A 19,838-nucleotide genomic window follows, 5' to 3' on the forward strand; every position below is an offset into this window, starting at 1 on the left:
GGCCCACTCTGTCTTTCTGGGCTCTCCTGATAACAGTCCTTATTGGTGTCTGCCTTCTTCGCCTGGATGAGCTGGAGCCAAAGACAGAAGAAGTGGGGTAGAGGAAAAATCAATCATGTAATTAGGATTCCTGCCCACTCCATCTGGAAATATAAATATACGTTTTTAAAAGTTACAAAGGAGGAAAAGCTGCCATTGCAACCAGCTGCAAGCCTCCCTTGTGAGAGCACTAATAATTCAAGGAGGGTTGACATAAGAACTCCATGTCTAGTTGGCTCCTGGGGACTAACTGTTCTGCTCATTTCTTTGGTGCCCTCACTGACTGGACTGCATGTTAATGTGTGAACAGTCCAGAATGCCCAATAATCTCAACAGGTGGGGGAGGAGATGACACTTGTCAGAGATATCATTTCTTGATTATCTCACAGCGGAAAGCTCCCAAATAGGGGAGAAGTATGGCTAACAGATATACCATAAAGAACCTATCTAAGGTAATTGACGTAAGACACAAACAAATTCACATGATCTATGGGCAAATGTGCTTTAAAGACTTTGATTATTCCTCTTGAAAGAAACAAGGAACGGGGGGCAAAGGAAAACAGTGTCTTTCTGTAATATTAAAAAAAGTTAAAAATACCTTGAGGCAGAGTCATCTGATCTGCTCCATGCAAAACAAAATGACTTTCATTTTTACTTATTTTGATTATAGTATCTAAAACAGATTAATAGAATCTAATCAATCAACATCTAAGGCAGATTAACATAAATCTGGGGGGGGGGGGAGGGAGAACCCACAGGAAATGTTAAGATGCCAGTCTAAAGCTATGGCTGATAGGGGAGCAGCAAGGGTGCCATTGCTGTCAGTCATGAAAGAACTGGCAGGCTAATCAACTGGCAGAGGTGAGGGAAGAAAAAAGCTGTCCTTCAATTCTAAGACTATGAGAATTGCAGCCAGTCAATATACTAGACTCATGGACTTAAGGATGAGACTTTAATACCACCAGTCTGTTTTGGAAATTTTGCATACAGTGCTGTAACTTTAGCAAGTGACAGACCCACAAGATCATGTACCCTGTGACTCATGACATCCAAGATGATTGAATCCGAAACAATGGCTGCAATCTTTCTCAGAAAGAAATCTTTATGGCTATTTAAACCATTAAATGTGTTTATCCCCTTTGACAATTACCTCCTATTCAAACAAGATATTTTAATTGAAAACAATTTGAAGGTGTGAAATGTCTGCAGGGACTCTTTCCTTTTCAAGAGGAACCTAAGATGGTGTCAGCAATGTGGTGGGTCTTGCAGAATACTACAAAAACTGCAGTGTTTTCCAATGGGTCTGCTACACTTTTCAAATGATGGGAGATAATAGATCATTATAGCTATTAACAAAGCAGTTATTATTATTACCAACACTTACAAGAAATAGTGGTATGAGCACTTCACAAGGCTTTACTGGGTCATTAACATTCCAATTAAAATGAACAAACACCATGTGCCCCTGGTGCTTGCAGCTTTCAAAAAGCCTGTGGAAGAACCTGGTTTATTTTCTCATTTTGCATCGATTTTCTCTTCCACATTCTGTCTATGGTGGCCACCGCTCTGATACAGAATTTATCCACAGAATCATTATAGGATACAAACACATTTCTTCTTCTTTCTGTTTGGGCAAATTATTTCACAATGTCAATGACCTTTTCTTATGTAAATCACACCAAATTTTGCCTCTCTGTTAGAGAGATATAAAGGTCTCATGCTTGAAACACTAGACTGGGACTCAGGAGTTTTGAATTTTCTTCCTAGTTGTCACCTTGGATAAACCATTGATTCTCTGTGCTTCAGTTCCCTATCTGCAAAATGAGGATAGTAAGACTTCTCCATCTCACACAGATATTGAGGGGAAAAATGCATTAAAGCTTGAGAGGTGCTCAGACTACACTGAGGAGTACCATTGAAAGTCTATAAATAAATATAATGTAAATATTTCACTAACTCCTTAACTGCTTCTCCAGCTTTCTTGAACACAAACTGGGTCCTCCACCTTAACTCTGTTCAATAAGTCACCAAAATTAACTTTGTATTTGATAATGGAAATATCCTCAGCTGTCTATCTCCCTTTCATTCAAGTCTAGTCTTGGAGTCATTCTCCAACAGCTCTTCTTTGCCCCTCCAATTTATACAATCTGCAAGTAAGCCAATTGTCACCTTTTCAGTACAGCATGTTGTCTTCCCCCCCCTCCAAGTAGCCTAACTTAAATATGTATTAAACTCTTTCAATGTTTCTTCATACATCACTCCCTCCAGCTCCCCTGATAGTTTCTGATGATCCTTCCTGAATTCCTTCCAGTTTGTCAATATCTTTCTGGTCTTCTTGTGCCCAGAAAGAAACCAAGTATTTCAACCACAGTCACACAAGTGCCATATAGAGATGTACTATTACCTCTCTGCTCCATGACATCATGCCTTTGTTTATGCAGACAAAACTGTCTTTGGGTTTTTGGCAGACATGTACACTCATGTCTAAGTTGCTGTCATCTCTCTGTCACTCTATCGCCTCAATATCACCTCTCTGTCACTTCCAAACAACTTCTCAGATTTCTCCCTTCTGTTTAATCCAAAAACAAGAATTTAAGTTTTCCCCAGATATATTGGCTTGTGTCTCCCACCTTCCCCTTCCTTCTGTGTGTTTCTAATCTTTCTAAGTCCCTTTGTATTACAACATTCTTCTGTTCTGATTTAGCTAAATTCATAAATGAATTCTCCCAATTTAGCTAAATTCATAAATGAAACATGTTTACTGTCTCTTCTAGATCACTAAAAATGTTAACATCCTTGGGTTAACACCTGTGGGCATCCCAATGGACACCTTCTCCAATTCAATATATTGCCATTTATCATAATCTTTGTTTACAGTCTTTTAATCTTATGCACACACTTTTAGAAAACTATCTTTTCTCCAAAGATATATAATAGATGCTCTGAGTCTCTAAAGCTCCAAGGCTGTGTTTGTAAAAATAGAGAACTTGCAACAATGTAGAAAGAATATAAATATACTTCAACAGAGTGCAAAAACCAAAACCAAAGTAAAATATACCCTGATCCTAAAGTAATACAATAGCCTTTTTTGCCTGCTCTCAACAATCAAATCTAGTTCCTTACATGAAGCTGACTTCAAGTAATAATACCTTGCAAAAATACATCTGGAACTGTGTGTGGATGCCCTAAATCCCAAGCCAATATCTTTTTGACCCCACATAACTTTATAAAAGACTGAAATCATAGTTCTACCAAGAAGTAGCAATGCAAGATGTACTAAGATAGGCTTCTGAGGTTGAATTTATGGAGAAAGGCCTTCATTCGGCTAGATATGTGCGCATAAGAAGCTAGGAGGACTCCAGGTAGAATACATAGAAAGGTACCTAACTCTAACATAAAAATAAGGTAGTCAAACATTTTTTGTGTGATGTATGCCAAAAGGTTCACTTGTGCCTTTTTGGCCCAGACAGTGAGCTCTTTCTGCCTAAGTTTGAATGCTGTTCTGGCAGGCTTCTTCTGAGGAACTGGGACTTCAGAAATACTGAATATCTGATCCTCTACCTGCAACTACTCATCAGCAACCTAATTTGAAGTTCCTTCTCTCTGTCTTGTCTGAAATGGCAGAATTCCATTTATTGCTACAAAAGAGACGCAACCCTTACAGCACTCTACCTCTGAACACTTTTTACTTAGGTCCAAAATACCAATCCAGGTATCAGTTAGAAATGCTGTTTCAAACTGATTGTGTTGAATGGTAAAACTGTTTTATTTGAAATTTAAAAAAAAATTGCTTATATTCCTATTGGATACCATGCCTCAGACTTAAGTTTATGTATAAAAGTTTGTGGGCAAGTGTTCTAACCTTTCTTCTCCCACACAATGCGGATGCATTAGAGCAAAGAACAGACAACAGGAAAATCTGACTAGATAATTATTGCTTCATTGTTCTATATACCTTATCTGATTGCCTCCTAAAAAATTACTCTGTATAGTCAACTGGACTGGAGTGGGTATATGTCTTAACTCATCTCTTAATATAATGTCAGCCTCAGCTGCTTCAGGAACACATATTGGAAACAGCTGTTAAAAAAATGTGAGGCAAGTGGTCAAAATGGAGGATGCAATAGAAGTTGTAGATAAGAAAAAAAGGCTAAAAAAGACTTTTAAAAAACTAACTTTACAGATCATTTCTGAGCTTTAGTTTCAGAATTCAGTACTTGCAATATTAACAATATACCACTGTAGGTCAGAAAGATTTGGTAATCTACCAAGAGCAACGTTTGAGAGAAGAAGTGTTATTTACTTCAGAAAAATGCTTTATACTTACTAAATTATCCGTTTCTGGATCTTCACAAAAAAAGGGTTTTCCTTCCTTCTCCTGCTTCCTTACAAAATTTTCAATATCTACATCAAAACTAGCAGAGGTAGTGCCTTCTGAGCCCTGTGTAGATTGTTCACATTTTTCAAACAATAGTGCTAACAATGGAAACAGTGGGTGCCTAGAAATAAAAATCATCATCATATTAATAAAATAATAAAATAATAATAATAATAGTAATAAAAAAAATCAGGTCTGAATAAATTTTTTTTTTTACTTTGTATTTTCTACTTTATAATGTTAACTATCCAAAAAGCAAAAACTTAGCCACCATTCATCCAGAAAAGCAATTCTGTAAGTTTTATGAACAGATTATATACAACGCAACTGACAATATTAGTCAAAATACACGTGTTATTAAAAATAATAAAACAAATGAGTAAAACTGTATAAGATTTAGACCTAACTAAAACTGTATGATAAAGCTCAACTATTTATTGGACATTGGTAGGAAGCAATCATTATCACAAAGTTATGAAGCTATGAAATGCCATTTTATTAATTGTAATTTAGTAGAAGGTGGTGTATTAGTACAATGTTTAATCGATTAGCACTGACACATAGGATGAAACTAGATTTAAATTTTGTAAAAACAAACCTGATAGCATCTATCTGGTTTCTAATATGTGCCCATTGAAAAATCACAAAATCACTTTATAGTTTGGTACAATAGAGAATGGCCTGTATTATGAGAGATTCACTGTGACATTAGCTAGCTTCACTCAGGTTAGGGCTAAGAGGATTCTGCCATTAACTCACTTTGTGATCTTGGCCAAGTCACTTACCTTCCTTGTGTGTCAATTTTCCCCATCTGTAAACTGACAATAACAATGCCTTTGTAAAGCACTTTTGGTACGTCTACACTGCAAAGTGAAGATGTGATTGTAGTCTAGGTAGGCATATCTGTGTTAGCTTTAATTTAGCGAGCATAGGTCACAATAGCAAAGTACATATAGCAGCACAGGCTTCAGTGTGGACTAGCAACCAGAATACATACCCAGGTTCCTTGAGGATTTGTACTCTGGTTGTTAGCCCATTCTAAAGCTCGTGTCACTATGTGTACTGCTATTGTTACCCACACTACCTAGATTAAAGCTAACCCAGGTGTGCCTACCCATGCTACAATTACACCCTCACTTTGCAGTTTAGACATACTGATTAATAATCTTCAAATGAAAAGTGCTAAGATAAGTATTATTGTATTACTGAGTTGTGTGAAGAGGCAGATTTCTATTATTTATTTATTTATTTATAACCTAAAGAAAAGGAGGTACAGGTCTGGCTGATCACAATAAATAAATAAATAAATAAGAAAAGGCCTCAGATACTACTGAAGCCAATTTTAACATATAAAAGATAACATGACAGTATTTCTCAATAGCCTAAACAAAATACTATTGTTAACTTAAAAGCTTGCTGCTTGCTACTATAACAATATCTCTTTTTAAGAATAGACATGTGTACTTCATAATAGTCTTAGACTTAAGTAAACAATCTGAAAATGAAATTTACTCATCGTTTCCTTGCAAACTACAGAAACAAGGCTCTTACAGCTCATCTGGTTTTAACCTGCCTAATTAAAAGAAAAAAAACCCCTATACTTTTTATCCTTCAAAGACACAACCAAAGTCCATAATACTACCTGTAAATGGCCTGCTTGTCTGCATCCATTGGCGTCTGAGATTCTACAGGGGAAGGATTCACTCCTTCTGCATCAGTTTCAGAGCAGTTTGGGTCTTGTTCAGTTTTTAACTCTGTTACTACTTGCATCTGTATAAAAAGGAGGATAAGTTACTTTACGTCACCAAGCACAAAGATTTATTAGTAAGTACATTGTTTTCTAAGTAAATAGCAATGCAAAAAGCTAGTAAATTGCCAGAAGGTTGGTATGATTTGGCAATTATACAAAAAGCATAAGCAGTAACAAGAAACTCATTTAATCCTTGACACTTTTTTTTGGATAGCATAAAGGTCATTTCAAGTTTCAGCACTCAGTTTTAAAATTGGAATAACTAATATTAGTAAACTGCTAAAGCATTTTGAGTCTCACAAGCAGCTATTTTTGGAATAGATTAGACATATATTACTCCAAAAGTAAATTAATGGGAAGGCCTGGATTAGCAGCCTTTGTGGTGAAACCACAGTGAAAATTTTACCCTCCTATTGATTTCCTTCTCCCTTTCCACTGAGACACTGATGCAAATAGGGACTCAGGATCTACTTTCCTCATCCATTAAGATTTACACTTTGTTATACAGAATTGAAATATAGCACATGTTGCAGTCTTTCACTAATCAAGAATGTAATTTCTTCTTACAATTTACCTCTAAACCTTTATGTTTGCAGATGATACTAAACAATATAGGAATAACTACTCAATGTAAAAATCAATAGAAAGTAACAATAGCTGTATTTAAAGAGCAACATTTACTAGATTTACAGCAGAATGGAGCATCAAAGTAACTATCACTGAAAATATTTTAAGAAAGCATTTGCCATTTCAACTAAATGAGCTCGTCTTCATATCTATACAGGACAGTCATCTTAAATTAGAAAAACAACAACAAAAAATTAAAATTAAGTGAAAGATACCAGCCTAAAGAGGCATTCAATAGTATGCGTTAGGCCTGGTCTACACTACAGAGTTTTGCTGCCAAAAGTCTGCTTTCGCTGACAAAACATTGGAGGTATACACGCTACAATGCTCCTCCTGCCGACGAAACTCTCCTGCTTCACCAACAAAATAAAACCACCTTGATGAGAGATGTACAGCTTATTGCGGCAAAGTTAGATAAAGTGTCAGTATAGACACTGCACTTGGTTAAGTGACTGTAAATGGCCTCCAGGAGGTGTCTCACAATGCCCATTCTGACCACTCTGGTCAGCAATTTGAACTCCGCTGCCCTGCAGCCAGGTACACAGGTATCTGCGTCCCTGTCCGCCCCCAAAGGCCCAAGGATTTTTAAAAATCAACTTCTTGTTTGCTCAGCGTGGAGAGCTCACATCGCATCTTCTCAACTGACCACAGCGGCATCACACACCAAATACTCTCCTGCTTGGAGCACTATTGGATCTGCTGGATCTGTGGGGAAAGGAGTTGTGCAGTTCCAGCTCCACTCCAGCTGTAGGAACGTCAATACCTACAGTCAGATTATTCGAGGCCTTTTGGAGAAGGGCTACGAATGGGACATGCATCAGTACCATGTGAAAATCAAGGAGCTGAGGCAGGCATACCAGAAGGCGAGGGAGTCAAACCGTCACTCTGGTGCTGTGCTGGGGACCTGCCGCTTCTATAAGGAACTGGACACCATCCTTGGCCATGACCCAACCTCTACCACCAAGAGCCCCATGAATATTTTGGTGGGGATGGAGACAGCAGACACCAGACTCAACCAGGAAGACAAGGTTGTGGACAAGAAGGTTGAGTTGGAGGATGAGGAGGAACAGGCGACAGGATCATCCCATGCTGTGTGGGGCCCGGACCTCTTCTCGACCCTGGAGGGTTCGAGCCAGTCCCAGCACTCTGTCTCAAGCCTGCAGGATGCAGGAGAGGGAAGCTCTGGTAAGTGATCTTTTGAAGTGATGCTGCTCAGTTATATGAGGTAGAGCTGTCCTTTGCTTTGTTATCTTCTACAAGTGGGTGAAAGAATACAAATGCACAAGACTAGTTATATTTGCATGTGCTTCACATTCATCTGTACAGCTAAGCAGTGCTGCGGAAAAGCATGTTAATTCACACCGAGATTTCACGGGAATCCTCAGAGAGATCTCAAAGAAACTTTCCTGGAGGTACTCGCCAATCCTCTGTCGAAGAATCCTTGGCAAAGTGTCTTTGCTCCTTCCACTGTTGTAGGAAACTATCCTACGCCGATTGGCGAATCACTTATGCAAGGACCAAAGTGGCACACAGGCGAGCCACATAGGACCCGATTTGAAGCCACTCCCATGAAGGAGATGAACTCTAGCACCCATGTTTATTCTCAGGAGCAAGATATCGGCTTCTATGACCCCCGGGCCTGTGGAAAATAGTTGCAAAGTTTACAGTTTTGTCCCTAGCTGCCTGCAGAGATCCCCTTACACAACCACCAAGACCCTTTTCCCCATCTTGAGCACTCCACGCCCCCGAGCCAAACTCACCATATTTAGGGTGTTCAGCGAGCTATGTGCTAGCCAGGGGACACTGAGAAAGAGGGGTATTTTACTATAATAATTAAATGCTGTGAGTGTTGCAGGTGTTTGTGGCTCACCACAGGCGTTTCACTGACATCAACACTGGGTGGTCAGGTAAGGTGCATGACGCACACATCTTCCAGAATACTGGCCTGTACATAAAGCTGCAAGCAGGGATTTTCTTTCCAGACCAGAAGATTCCAATGGTGGATGCTGAAATGCCCACAATGATCCACAAGCACCTGCAACACCATCGAGAAGTACCCCTTTCTACGGATGTACTCCATCACAAGATGGTCCAGGGCCAAAATTGGGATGTGTGCGCCATCTATCACACTGCCACAGTTAGGGAATCACAACACCGCGAAGCCATCCACTATTTCATGCACATTCAAGAGTCACAGTCCTTCATATCAGAATCCAATTAATGGCCCTGCACACTTGCAATAATGCTGCCCCAACGGTGGACTTCCCGACTCCACACCGACTCACAACCAACTGGTAGCAGTTTGGAGTTGCCAGCTTCCACATGGCAATCGCCACACACTTCTCCACCGAGAGGGCAGCTCTGATTTTGGTGTCCTTGCACCACAATGCTGGAATGAGTTCCGCACACAGTCCAGGAGGTGGCTTTCCACATCCAAAAATTCTGCAACCACTGCTTGTCATCCCAAACCTCTATAACAATGTGATCCCACCACTCAGTGCTTGTTTCCCATGCCCAAAAGCGATGGTCCACCGGGTGCAGCTGCACCATAAATGCCAAAAGTAATTTGGCATTGTTTCTTTCCATGGCACACAACAGATCAGGCACCTTGGATTCCTGTTCAGATTGGAAGCTCATGACCATCTACGATGTGTTCATAACAGTGACCACAACAGTGAAGTGCAGTGCAGGATCCATCCTTTCAGACAGAGATGGCAGGTGCACAGTAAACAGAGGCCACTGAAAAATGCTGTGAAATGCTGTTGGAAACTCATGGAATGATAGGATGGAAAAAAGTGCATCATGGGATGTTGAGCCCATACCCATGAAGCCCTGCAATCCCCTCCACTTTCCCACAACTCCTAACTGGAGAAGGTGGCGAGTTGCACAGTGGGATAGCTACCTACAGTACACTACTCTCACTGTTGATGCTAGAGCACCAACTGCAGACACGCTCCGCCAACAGAAGGAGCGCTGTGTGAACAGGCGCAAGCGATGTAATTATAGCACTTTTTATTCATTGGCATAACTTGCATCGACAAAACTCGGTAGTGTAGACAAGAACTGATAGTCTCCGTGAACTGATACTCTGCAGTGTGTGTGTGGGGGGGAAGGAGGCACAAGTAAGAGCTGAAATATTAAGAGGTGGAAAAAGATGCAAAAAACAGGAAAGCGACAATGCACCTTAAAAGATAAACCTAAAAAGTCATGAATTAAACATTACTAACAAGATATAGAGTCCTGTAATCTTTGGGTAGTTTTATGTTATTCCATGATCATACTGGCTATATTATATCTTCACAAGAACATTGTTAAAGTTACGATAGGGGAACTCAATCTGTCTAGCACATCGTGAATGGCACCAGTGGACTGAGATGCCTTTGAGACTTTTTTATGGCTTTCTTTTACACTAAGAACCTGCTTAAGGAGGACAGAAAGATGATCCCACTTGTAGAATTTATCCACCATGGAATCCAATTTTCCCTTCAAAAAGAATTGCATTTTATTTCCTGCTTGAGCATTAGTCACATCCCCATGCGGGCATTGAACCAGTGACATAGGAAGATTCTTTTTCTCATTGAACCATGTAAGGTTTTGTCTTGAGCAGAAAAGATTGCATTAAGCACCACCACCAGACTAGGAGCAAGGCCTCAGAAAGAAAATCAAAAAGCACAGAAGGACCCACCCTCATAACAGTTGTCACCATCTTGTTCTCAGGAGCAATCCTTTGAAGGAAGAGTCAGCCCCTTAGTAACTATTAGAGTATCCAACTCAGACGTCATCTAGAGACAAAGTTGCACCTAATTCCACACACAATGAACAAAAGGAATTTAAGACGCTATCCTGGAGTGAGTCTTGAGCAGGCTGAAGTGTTTGTACTTTGTTGTCTGGCATGGCTGAGCCCTCTTCTAGCTCAATATGAAATTTTGAGAAAATGGCAGAATTTCCTGACTCTCAAGAAGTTCTCTCGGAAGGCTTAGCTGATTTGGAAGCCACTATGCCTGCAGAAAGACATAACTGATGAATCCATTTTTTGGCTAACAAAAAGAAGAAGGGGTAATGGGAAAACAGACTCATACATATATTCATAAAGGTTATAATCATATTTCTGCAGAGTCTATAGGTGGAGGGGTCCTCACCCTGAGCCATGGAAAGATAAAGAAGTTACTTAAAATTGGGGGGTGCATTTTTTCAGTTGTTTCCTGTGGACTACAGGAGCCAAGACACATCAAATCTAGAAGACTACCTTGTTGCATAGTGCGCCTGAGGAGCAAAACAAAAAAGAACCACCACTCCGACCAGCTCTTTACCAAAGCACAGAAGTACTCTACACAAACTACACCTGTCAAAGAAAGGGGTTTGTGGAAAAATAGTTCTCCAAAATAAAAGCAGGGGGGTACTCCAAACAGAGGACAGCAATCCAGAGAACTGCCTCTTCATAGGAAAAAAAAGAACTGACTGTTCAGCTAGCCAGGCCTCTTTATAGGGGAAGCAACAACTCAGTTTTTCTTCTGATAGTTCAATACTGTCCCCATCTGCTGGCAGGAAGACTTGTACCTACTGCTCAATTTGGCATACAGCAATAGTGGAGAACAGGTCTTCAGAGAGCAGATCAATGGCATGACTTGCCCCCAAACTAATAATAATTTGAATGTAGCTTTAGGAACCACTGCTCAAAGATGCAACATCACATCAGAACCCATATATTGTATTCAGCCTACTCAAAGAAACAAAAAGTAATTTTGCTACTTGCTAATAGTAATGCAGTACATAGGGGAGAAAAAAATGCTCTCACTTGTTGTCCATCTTGATAGTTGTCTATACTTAATGTCTGTGTTGCCATCATGGTTAATGAAGGGTTTATAATATCAAACCATCATAAGTGAGAACAAATATTCTAGAAAAGAGTAAAAGACGTCAGTTACAAAAATAACCTTTTTAAAATGGGTTCTACACAGCGCGAAAAAGTTACCAAGATTTCTCTGTGCAATAGCAAAGTGAATCAGTTATTTTATTGATAATGCAATTATATTCATTTTCTAAGGCAGCCATCACACTAGGAAACAAAACATTTAAGTTAATTGAGCTATGGCAATTTACACCATTTAAGTCTCTGAACCCTAAACCTTTTTCTCCTAGAATATGCCTCATCACCAGGAGTGCTTTGATTGCTGCCAAATCTTTCTCACACCCCTGCATATCATTGTAATATATGACTATTAAGATGACTAACTATTCATTTATTTTTCACATGTATTCTATTTTCTAGATATTAAAAAACAGTCGCAAGTGGAATCTTTCATTCAGAAAACATTTGAGATTGTTTGCAGAATATCCTCCATTTTCATTTTGTTGAAAGGTTTTCACAGCATGAACAGAGGAAGGCCATACCTAATGGGACTCCTATCCTGATTGGGGCCTCTGGGTACTATTGTACATGTTCACATATTTTAAAGCCAGAAATGTCCATTATGATCATCTAGTCTGACTTTCTCCATAATGCAGGCCATACAATTGCACCCAGTAGTTCCTAAATCAACTCTTTTTCTTTTGTTTGAGCTAGAGAATAATTTTTAGAAAGACATCCAATTTTGTGGAGAAAGAGGACTGGATTCACATTCCTAGATCCTTTAAACCTTTGTTTACAGTTTTAATGAAAAACTAGGAGACTATTTTCTGGTTCTGGTCTGGGGATACCAAAGATCTCATGAGAGCAGCCATTCTTACAATATTTCAGTCCAAGATGGCAAAAGCCTCATAAGAATAGCTGATCTTGGCAGAATAAACACCATTCCAAGTCAAAAACCTCACAAGAGCAGATCATGGGATTCTGGATTGAAAACCTAGGCCGGATTTGCTAATCCCAGTCTCTACACTGTGTATTCTTGGCCCATCTCTAATTAAAATGCAACTCTCCTTATACTCACCCCACACAACCCCAAAGCAAGCACTGAAGATACAAGAACTGTTAATACTGCATTGCATTCTCATTAATCTACAGGGATATGGGTGGGGCAGATAGTAATATCATCTCCTTCACAAAACTTTTCCATTATAACAATTTTCTTAGATAAAATTTCTCACTATAAAGGCACATTGCTATATTACCATAAACAAACCTTACACACATTAATATTGCAATAAAAATCTAAATAAAGATATTTTGTACATAGATATTACAACTCTAGACTTCTATAACACCTTCCATCTAAGGATAATTAGGTTACTTAGCTGTAACTGGAGATTCTTTGAGATGTGTGGCTCCTATCTGTATTCCGCTGATGGTTAATGCAGATGCGCCATGTGCCCAGAGCCGAAGCTTTAGAAAGTAGTACTGTTCGGCAGTTCAGCATGCATCCCTGCATCATCTTGTGGTTTTGCCCAAGGCGATAAAGGGCAGGGTGGGCCACCAGTGTCTCCAGTTACTTCTCTGCAGTAACTGAGGTTCTTCAAGATGGTTGTCCCTGCGGGTGTTCCAATTTTAGGTGTTCGAGCACCCTGCGCGTGAGATTGGTTGTCCTTGTGGATGTTCCACTTTAGGTGACTGTTGATCAGTGCCCCTCAGTGGAAGGAAGAGTCTTCGGAGTTGTGTTATGTACAGTTGATAAGACCATAAACCCGAATAGGGCATCTGAGGCTGATTGTTGTTCTATTGCATAGTGTTTTGAAAAAGTATGTGTTGACGCCCAAGTAGTTGCTTTGCAAATGTCTATAATAGATACATTATTAAGGAAGGTAACCGATGTTGAGAGTGTTCTTGTAGAATGCGTGCGAGTCCCAATTGGAGCCTATTGGTGCATTTGTGTTCTGGTAACAGAGGTGAATATACCCCAATATCCACTTGGACAGTCTTTGTTTGGCGATAGTCCCCTTTTGATCGCTCTGTTATAAAAATGAATAGTCTCAGAGATTTTCTAAAAGCTTTTTGCTCTATCTAGGTAGAAGGTCAGCGCTCTTCTGATGTCAAGAGTGTGGAATGCTGCCTCCCTTTTATCCGCGTGTGGTTTTGGAAAGAATGCAGGTAAGTAGATAAAGTCGTTTCCTCTTTTCATTTAAACGAACCTAGGTAAAAATTTTGGATGTGGTCTCAAGGTGACCTTGTCTTTAAGGAAGACTGTATATGGAGGAAAGTTCCAGAGGGGTAGCCATGTTAGTCTGTATACAGCAAAAACAACAAGAGTCCTGTAGCACTTTAAAGACTAACAAATTTAATTTCTGCAGCCATAAGCTTTCGTGGGCCGTAACCCATCAGTCTACAGGACTCTCGTTGTTTTTGCTATATATGGAGGATCGGCCATTAATGCACCTAGCTTGCCTACTCACCTAGCAGACGTGATGACAATAAGAAAGGCGACCTTTATGGAGAGGTGTAATAGGGAGCAAGTGGCTCAAAAGGCATTTCCATAAAACTGTGTAGTACCAGGTTGAGGTCCCAGGTAGGAACTGGGGTTCTAGTCTCTGAGTAAGTATTTTTAATGCCCTTGAGAAATAATTTAGTTATTGGATGGGCGAATATCGTAGCACCGTCTACTTTGTCGTGAAACATTGTGATGTCCGTGAGATGTATTTTAATGGAGCTTATGGCAAGGCCATTTTTCTTCAATTCCAGTATGTACTCGTGGTAACCGAGAGGAAGCCAGGTTGAGGCATTTGTTTTTGCAACATGCACAGAATCGTCTCCATTTCTGGACATATATCTTCCTTGTATTTAGTCTTCTGCTGTTTAGTAGAATGTCTTTTACTTTATCTGAACAGGTTAATTCACCTTCTGTGAACCATGGAATAGCCATGCTTTTAGGTGTAGGATTGTCAGGTTGGGAAAATGGATGTGTCCCAACTCCTGGGAGAGGAGATGAGGCATTTGTGGGAAGTGCTGTGGTGGACACACTGCCATCTGGAGAAGGTAGGGAAATCAGGTTTGTCTGGGCCACGTAGGTGCAATGAGGATGATCCTGGCATTGGCCTTCTTTATTTTTTGGATGACCCTGACTAGTAGTGGTATGAGTGGGAATGCGTACAGTAGGGTCACATTCCACTTGAGAAGGAGAGCATCACCTAGTGAGCTTGGACCTAGTCCTGCTCTGCAGCAGAACTGTGGGCATTTGACATTTTGTGGTATGGCTAACAAGTCTATTGAAGGGAAATCCCATTGACTGAATATCGTGTTGAGAACTCCAGGGTCCATTTCCCATTCATGGTTCTGTATAAAGTCTCTGCTCAGTGCATCTGCTGTGGTGTTCAGGGAGCCTGGAAGGTATTATGCCGTTATGTCAGTGTTGTGGCTGATGCACCAATTGCAGAGATGAACTGCCTCCGTGCATAGGGGTGTGATCTTGCACCACCCTGGTGGCTTATATAAAACATGCATGTCATAGTGTCTGTTAGAATCCTGATTGATTTGTTTTTGATTAGTGGGAGGAAGTATTTGCATGTATTTTGTACCGCTGTTAGCTCCAGCAGATTTATATGGAGGTTGGGCTCTGATTTGGACCATGGGCCTTGGATCTTGTAGTCGAGTTGATGTGCTCCACAACCTATTAGGAAGGCATCTATGGTGACTGTTAGTGTCAGAGTCTTTTGGGAGAAAGGGATTCCTCCACAGACATTTTTAGGAAGAGTCCACCATTTTAGAGATTCCTTTATTTTGGATGGTGTTGTAAGGACTATGTTGAGACTGTGCTCCTGAGAAATGTAAACCATTCGAAGCCATGCTTGTAGGGTTCTCATATGAAGTCTGGCACGTTTGACCACAAAAGTTGTTGCAGACATGTGGCCTAACTGTTGTAGGCACATTCTGGTGGATATCTACGGGCTGTCTATCACTGTTGTTATGAAATTGGTTAGGGTGGTAAATTGTTGTTGAGGAAGTATGGCTCTGTCCTCCAGGGTATTGAGGTAAATTCTAGTTTTTGAACAGGTACCATTGTTGACTTCTGTTCGCTTATTTGTAACCCTCATTTCATGAACAGGGTTATCATGCTTTGAGTAGCCTCTATTGCTTCTTTTAGTGTTGTTGCCTTTATCAGACTGTCTACTAAATATGGAAATATCATGATTCAGTGTTTTCGTACTGTGCTGCCACCACCGATAGGACCAGTCAATAGTCCAAATGGGAGTACCTCGTACTGAAAATGTTGGAACCCTAAAGCGAATCTCAGGAATCTCCTGTGAGATGGATGTATCGTAATATGGAAATATGCATCCTGGAGGTCAAGAGCAGAGAACAGAGAGCCAATCACCCTTTTCTAGCGCTGGGATTATTGTTGCTAGTGTCACCATCTTGAATGTTGGGTTCTAATGAATTTGATGAGTTTTCTTAGATCTAAAATAGGTCTCCATCCACCTGTCTTCTTCTGTGTCAGAAAGTAGTGTGAATAAAAGCCCTTGGTACAGGTTCTACTGCACCCAGTTGTATAAGGTGTTGTACTTCCTATTGTAACAGGTTCTCGTGAGAGGAGTCCCTGAAGAGGGACGGGAAGGGGTGGGTGGCTGGATGGAATAGACGTAAAGGGGCTGGAGTAACCATTCTCTATAATTTCTAGAACCCATCTGTCTGATGTGATGTTTCTCCAGATGTTCTGAAATGGTGACAGTCAATTTCCGAATGGTGTGGAGATGGTAAGTGCTTCCTGCGTTAGTATTTTTTTTTTTGTGGGGGATCTCATGCTCTTGACCGAACCTTCAAAAAAGTGTTGTCTGGATGTGGGTTCTTGATTTGTTGAAGGTTGATCTGATGTTGTTTATGTCTCTGATCGTATTGCCTATGAGGTTGGGCAAATGGTGGTTGGAATCTTTGAGTGTAAAACCTGTCCTGTTTCTTTTTGTTTGCAGGTGTGTAGATTCCCAAGGATTTGAGAGTTGCACATGAGTCTGAGAGAGAGTGAAGAGACTCATCCGTTTGCTCCGCAAATAACTTTGGACCTTCGAATGGCAGATCCTCCACTGTGGACTGTATTTCTTTCGGGAAACCCAAAAGATGAAGACCTGATGCCCAGCACATGACTACTGATGTGGTCATGGTGCGAGCCGCTTTGTCAGCTGAGTCAAGTGAGGCCTTTAAACGCTGTGTGTGCAATGAGATGGCACTTAGTGACGTTGGCTCTGAACTGTTCTTTCTTGTCCTCTGGTAAACTATCAATAAGTCACCAGTTTGGGAAAAATTGTATGGGTGTATTTTGACAATTAACGCCTCATAATTGACTATTTGGAATTGGAATATAGTGGAAGAGTATGCCTTGAGTCTGAAGAGTCTCTTCCAATCCTTATTGTAAGGCGTTGCTCTGCTGTGGTGTTGTTTCCCTCTATGGATCACAGCCTGTACTACCAAAGAGTTTGGTAGAGGGTGGGAAAACAAAAACTCATCCTTGGAAGAAACATAATATTTTTTTATCTGAATGTTTACATGAGGGTGGTGCTGTTGTGGGTATTTGTCATACAATTTTTGCAGGTTTCATGATTGTGTCATTGATGGATAAAGCAATCTTAGCGAATGCAGCAGTTTCTAATATGTCACACAATTTGTGACGTGCTTCCGGTGACTCTTCCAGGGATATTTTGAGCGCCTCTGACACCCTTTTGAAGAGATCCTGGAACTGATTGAAATCATCCCCAGTAGTGGGTGGTGGAGGCATTATAGTTTCATCTGGAGAAGATATTGATAATTCTGGAGAAGTGTCCTCATGGTCAGATGCTTCATCAGAGTCATCAGCTACTTTCTCGTGTAGTTCAGAGGGAGATGGAGTCGTTGTAGGACAGTGTGGTACTCTGGACCTCAGTGGACTTAGGGTCCTTGAGTGTTGGGTCCTGTACATAGCCAAGGGTCCCAATATTGCCGCTGAGGTGGAAATGGCATAAGAGGTGGTACCCACGGGTGTCCGTACCAACTGGGTGCTTGAGATGTTGGGTAGTGAGACGGTTCCACTTTGGGAGAATGCATGGGGAAGGAGTGGCGAGGTGAATGTATTTTACCTTTTTCCTCCTTGTCATCACTGGATAGTAGAGGGTGGCCTAAGTATTGTAAAAATGTGACTCAGTACTGAACGTGCTAACATTGGTACTGAAAAGAGGGGATTCTGGTGTGGCTGAGACTACCAGATCTGCCTGCCTGAGAAACTGCTGTGGTGCGGGAAAGTCGGTACTGGCATTGGTGCAGCTGGTGGAGGTATTGTTGCCTTTGGTTTCACTGGTACCATAGGCGGTAGCATAGACAGCTGAAGTTGTCTGTGCCAGCTGTCTTTTCGGCTCCATAGGTATCGGTGCTGTGCGCTTTTCCTTGCCCTTAGTACCTTTCTCCAAGCTTTCCTCTTAGGGTATGGGTCTATGGGTACTTTTGCGGTACCTGACGGTACCAAAGTCTCGGAATCTGAAGCGCTTGGTGCCGTTGGTACCAAAGTCATTTCCGTGGCCAAGGGATGCTTTTTCTTTGTTGGTTTCCTCTCAGGCGAGCTTTCGGAGTGCTTTTTGGTGGTCTTTTTTGGACCAGACTCCTTGCTAGGTGTTTTTACGGCTAGCCCTGTGTTAAAGGTTGCCGAGGGTGACCGTTAGCTCGGCGAAGACTCTGGGTTCAGGCTCCAATGCGGGTGGCAGTGATTTTTCCATTAGAAGAAGTTTCAACTGAAAGACTCTAGCCTTCCTTGCTCTCACATTCAAATAGTGGCAGTGAGAGCACTTCTGAGTGATGTGCGATTCTCCCAGGCAATGGACACACTGAGAATGACTGTCTGAAAGTGGAATGGAAAGCCTGCAAGTTAGGCACCGTTTGAACCCTGGGGAACCAGGCATGCCCAGGTTTTTGTTCTTTGTGTAGGATTCCTAGTAATCTATTTCCTAACTATAACTTATAGGAAGAAAAGGGGGAAAAACTCTGGGAAAGATAGAATGAAATAAGAATAATAATTTTTTTTAAATGAGTATAGGATATGGGAGAAACAAGGGAAAAAGTAAGAATTTACTAGATTCCTAATGAGAACAACTAACTATTAACTATCTAAGAAGAAGGGCACTGCTGTGGGCTCCGACTCAGGCCAAAGGCAGTAGAGAAGGAACTGAGGGACGGTTGGTCGCACAGCGCTATGTAACCGCCGAAAACAGCATGAGATGACGACAGTGCATGTGTGACCCAACCGGGCACTACTACCATAAATCTCTGATCTCACACACAGGGCGCTCAGACACCTAAAGTGGAGTATCCACAAAGACACTCCTTGAAGAAGTTGTTGTTCCTCATTAGAGAGGTGTGAGGCTTGGGAAAGAAGATAGGTAGCTGTATGGGTTGACTGAGGTCAAATGGGGGAACAACTTTTAGTAGGAACTTGGGTTGCAGCCATAATGAGACCTAGTCTTTATGAAAGGTAGTTAAAAAGGGGGTTAAGCCATCATGGCTTCCAGTTCACCAATTCTCCTGGCTGATGTAATGGCAATGAGGAAAGTGACTTTCATGGGGAGTAGGGACAGAGAGCAGGAGGTTCGAAGGGAGCATTCATCAATAAGGTGAGGACGAGGCTGAGGTCCGACTGGTGAGTGATAGGTTGAATGGGTGGGTATTTCTGTAGAAGGCCCTTCCAGAACTGTCGGTGAACTCAGCCATCCATCCATAGCTGAAATAGTCATTCTTGGCCATCCAGGCTAAGCAGTTGGAGATACGGAATTGGAGTCCAGCTGAGAAGACCTTTCTGCCCATGAGGTCCAGTCTCTTACCCTCCCTGTCTGTCAGGATGGAGCACAGATGTTATTTCTGGAACCACTTTGATACGACCTGGATGACTAGTGAGTTGGGTGGAGGATAAGAGAACAGAAACTCTCACCCCTGGGGGAGGGGCATAGTACCTCTTCTCAGTCCCTTTTGGGGTGGGTGAGCATGTGGCCAGGGCATGCCATACGGTGGATGCTGGTTAAAGGGTGGCATTGTTGATTGATAGGACCATCCTCACTAATACCAATGTATGTAAGATGTCAAGTAGCTGGTGTTGAGTATTCTGTATTTCTTGTAATGGGATCTGGACAGTTTTGGCTATTCTCTGCAACAGTTCCTGGAACTGGTGATAG

The 19,838-nt window shown here is 41.2% G+C and overlaps 1 protein-coding gene across 4 annotated transcripts in view; it reads right to left on the reverse strand.

Annotated features, from left to right (window-relative positions):
• The window catches only part of PKNOX1 (PBX/knotted 1 homeobox 1), an 84,913-nt gene that overhangs the window by 59,483 nt on the left and 5,592 nt on the right, over window positions 1-19,838 (reverse strand). For 3 of the 4 annotated variants that reach the window (XM_067545191.1, XM_067545189.1, XM_067545192.1), the window contains exons 1-3: window positions 11,590-11,815; window positions 6,060-6,187; window positions 4,367-4,538 (exon numbers count right to left, since the gene is read on the reverse strand). In XM_067545191.1, the coding sequence (XP_067401292.1) occupies window positions 4,367-4,538; window positions 6,060-6,187; window positions 11,590-11,640 (351 nt within the window). In that variant the 5' untranslated portion in view covers window positions 11,641-11,815. Of the gene's footprint in view, window positions 1-4,366; window positions 4,539-6,059; window positions 6,188-11,589; window positions 11,816-19,838 lie in introns of those variants that run through there. The other variant, XM_067545190.1, reaches the window with a different exon arrangement.

Source organism: Emydura macquarii, unplaced genomic scaffold (assembly GCF_026122565.2).
Source record: "Emydura macquarii macquarii isolate MOO-44397 ecotype Brisbane River unplaced genomic scaffold, CSIRO-AGI_Emac_v2 contig_1043, whole genome shotgun sequence".
NCBI classification, from domain to species: domain Eukaryota; kingdom Metazoa; phylum Chordata; order Testudines; family Chelidae; genus Emydura; species Emydura macquarii.